Source organism: Oratosquilla oratoria, unplaced genomic scaffold (assembly GCF_046742065.1).
Source record: "Oratosquilla oratoria isolate Oo_2021 unplaced genomic scaffold, ASM4674206v1 SCAFFOLD74, whole genome shotgun sequence".
Taxonomy (NCBI): Eukaryota; Metazoa; Arthropoda; class Malacostraca; order Stomatopoda; family Squillidae; genus Oratosquilla; species Oratosquilla oratoria.
In genome coordinates, this window is record NW_027467738.1 from 265,001 (window position 1) to 268,845 (window position 3,845).

Genomic DNA, 3,845 nt, shown 5'->3' on the forward strand with positions numbered 1-3,845 from the left:
TTTCATGGATCAGGTTTTCGTGGTAAAGCAGATATGTGATCAACCTTTAGCAAAAATTAAGGATGTATTTTGGGCCTTTATGGATTTGGAAACTGCTCATGACAGGGTAGACATAAAAGCACTGTGGAAGGTTTTGTATATGTATGGGATTGAGGGAATGCTGTTAAGGGCAGTCAAGAGTTTTTACGATGATAGAAGAGTCAATTAGATTTGAAAATGAAAAGAGTGAGTGGTTTGAAATAAGGGTAGGAATGCGACAGGGATGTCATGTTGCCATGGCTGTTCAATGTATACATGGATGGGGTGGTACGGGAGAAGGACAAGGGTAGTGGGAGGTGAACCAGTTGTTGTTTGCTGGCGACACTGCGTTTGTGGCAAGGTCGGAGAAGGGAGTTAGTGGTGGAGTTTGGGAGGGTATGCGATAGGGGAAAATTGAAGGTGAACATAATTGATAGGTGATGAGATGTACGAGGGGAGAGGCTGGCAGTGAGTTGGAAGTAAGTCTTAAAGGAGAGAAGCTGGAGGAAGTTGATAGCTTTAAGTATTTTGGGTCATACGTGGCTGGAAATGTAAGAGTGGGGGTGAAAGGAACTTGTAGATTGAGAAAAGCAAGTAAAAGCCTCCATGAATTAAAAAGTGTCATGATAAATAGGCATCTGGAAATGGATGCAAAGAGGAGAGTATATGAGGGTGCGGTTGTGCCGACGGCACTGTATGTGGTAGAGACATGGGATTTAAGAGGCAAAGGAAAATTTTAGATGTGCTTGAGATGAAATGCCTGAGAAGTATGGTAAGGGTTACAAGGTTGGACAGAGTGAGAAACAAGGTGAGGAGAAGAAAAGGAGATGGCAGATAGAGCTGATGAAAGAGTATTGGGATGGTTTGGACACGTGGAAATAATGAGTGAAGAAATATCAGTAAAAGAGGTGTGGAAGGCAGAGGTGGGTGGAGTGAACTTGAAGGGACGACCGAGAATGAGATGGATGGATGGGGTGAAAAGTACTTTGAGCAAGAGTCATATCTGTTGAGCAAGGAAGGGAGAAGGCAGGAGTAAGGGGCGACTGGAGAACGGCTGCGTATGGATGATACTGTGATATAAGGAAAGAAGGGAGGGTGTGGGGGATGGTGGGTTGGTAGCGATTATGCATGAGTAGTATTTTGATGCATCCCGAAGGGATTTCTCCCCGTCTTCTTTCTTTCTGCATAATGGGACGGAGAGTGCGGGGGAGGGGGTTATCGCTGATTGAATGGAGCGTTCTTGCTGTGGATTACTAAGGATTACAAAGGCGTAGCATGCCGACAGGAGACCTTATGGTCCATATCTTGCTGCGTTGCTTCTGACCCAGGGCAGTGGGTGGGATACATGGATGACCTGTCGTCCATGGGAGCTAAGTGAGAGGGAGGGAAGGGTGGTGGATAGGATTGGAATGGGTGGGAGTGGGTGGTTGCCTTTTGACTTGGCTATTTCCTTTGTAAGGGAGGAAAAGCTCTTTCTGTATAGATAGATATTGATTCTGAATAACAATTGACATGCTTGTTTATGGGACGACTTCACAAATTCTAAATAATTGTTATTATCATTAAACTGAAGTTTATCATGGCTGACTAGTCTATGGGATGGCTTCACGTTGGTTTTCAGAGTTTTGTTAAAACAATCGTCGGGTGTTCATCTTTTATGCTTTCTGGCACTCGACAGGAGAGGTTTATCAATTAAAGCTTTACTCGCTTGTTTATTGATTCTGTAATGACTTATTTCACAATTTTATCTTCAGGTTCGGGTTTGATTGAACTTGCTAGTCTGGATTTATAGCTGGCATGAAGGTCGACCCACCATCGTCCATCCATGCAAGGAATATTGACGTTAACAAACGTAAAAATGAATCTGGCTCATTCAACATCGGCACAAGCAACCCCTTTTTGTCATTCTATGGTTGTCCATAAACAAATGCCTGTAAACATACTTCTTGTGAACGAGGTCTTCTGTGAATACAAGATCCAAGATTGAGTTTTGCAGTGAACTGAAGAAAATGTGTGCATCACCACTGAAACCTGTCACAATGCTCGTTCAGAATTAGAGGTTAAGAGAAGTTTTGCAAACTGTTCCTATCTTTTTTTATAACTGGATATTTGATATTTGTTTGACACTGTTGGTTACTTGTAGTATTTATTTTTATTTTGGGTATCTGTGCTTGTATCAGGTACCATTTTTACTTTAATTCTGGTTACTGTCAAAATATTTTATCGTCTTTGTTGCACTCCCATAGTAACAAGAAGGTCGATATGTTATTTGCTGTACAAAATTAGAGTATAGAATAAAACCATACATAGTTTTCCTAACGGTGGTGTATCTGAAGGATCCTCCGAATTCCTCGCTTCCCAGCCATTCAAGTCTACTCTAAACCTCTATTAAAGACTGAAATCCACCACTTTCCCTGGAATGTTTGTGACAAAAGAAGAACAAATTGCCCACACGGGACAGTCGTTTTCATTTCAAGAATAATAAACATGCATATGGTATGCGAAAGTTTGCCAAAGCTTGTCAATTCATCAAGTATTACTTTGATAATTGTAATATGCGAAAGCGCTCTGCTTGGTTTAGAAGGATGAACATTCTGCAAGAAGAGGCAACAGCACAACATAAGAAACCGTTACTGAAACGACGATTCCGTGCCGTGATCTGGAGCAAATAACTGCTAGGAAAAAGCGCTGCAACACAAACTCTACAAACACACTTCCTTAACACTACCCATACGAAAAGTTAACTAAAGTACACCAACTTAACCGTGTACCTAAGACCGGGAACACAATTGGACTAAAATTCTTAACTACAACAGACTGGCTGCTGGGTGGAGGCCTGATCTTAGGCATGTTAGTATCACTCTAGTCGTCCTGGGAGTGATTTTTGTGCTGGATTGATTTCAGGGCAACCTTAGTGGATTATGGAATTTGGTGTTCTGTAATGGAGTGTTATTTAGAAACTTATGTGTGTATATGCATGTGTGTAGATACATCGTAGGGTGCTGGGGGATAGGATGATGTAGAAAGTGAGTAGGATGATGCTGGGGATGGATGCCTATTGCACCAAAAAGATACATACATAAATGCATTATATATATAATACTCAAATGCACAATTATTCAACGATAAAATTGGGCAATTTTTACGACTACGAGACTTCAATGGAGATTGAAGTCCCGACGACCACCACCACCCTCATGCCAATCCTACAAACAAAAACTTCTGGCTGGCTGCATATTTTCCTTCTAACACATCAAAAGGGATAGACAAGTATAGATTACAAAGAACAAATGGCAAGGGGTGAGCCTGAGATGATAAACAGTTACGAGGAACTTGTGAACCTATTAAGTGTGTCCACGTCTGTTTTTATCTAGCAGGTGAATATCAACATGTCCACAATTTTACGGACGAGTACTGGATTTCACTTTCGTTGTGTTTTGTAATTGTTTTGGCCGCTCCTAGGCACCGGAGGGTTTGAACAGCGATTAAACACATCTAAGTTAACCTTTTCATTATACACTTTAACCTACACCATTAATCGATGAATAAGTATTTAAGTCAGTAAGGTTTGCAGGTTCCAGTCTTTGGTTTGAAGAGTCTATACATATTATACTACTGACCAAGTCACTCGCACACAAAATTCAAGTAAGCCAGACACCACCTGTTCAAATACAGAGGTAAAAAGAATGAAAAATTCATTGTTCAATAATAGAGGTAACAAGAAGGATATTCCAGAGATTTTCCTGGTAGCGTGGGGTCAGAAGAGGAGGGGGAGAGGAGGGAGAGGAGGAACAGGAAGAGGAGAAGAAGGTAAGGGAGGAAGAGAA

At 41.4% G+C, this 3,845-nt stretch overlaps 1 protein-coding gene across 1 annotated transcript in view; it reads left to right on the top strand.

The window, feature by feature from the left end:
* The window catches only part of LOC143023978 (caltrin-like protein 2), a 16,248-nt gene extending 13,786 nt beyond the window's left edge, over positions 1-2,462 (top strand). The window contains exon 5 of the mRNA XM_076182662.1: positions 1,773-2,462. Coding sequence (XP_076038777.1) covers positions 1,773-1,788 — 16 coding nt within the window. The 3' untranslated portion in view covers positions 1,789-2,462. The remainder of the gene's footprint in view (positions 1-1,772) is intronic.
* Positions 2,463-3,845: the final 1,383 nt, after the last annotated feature.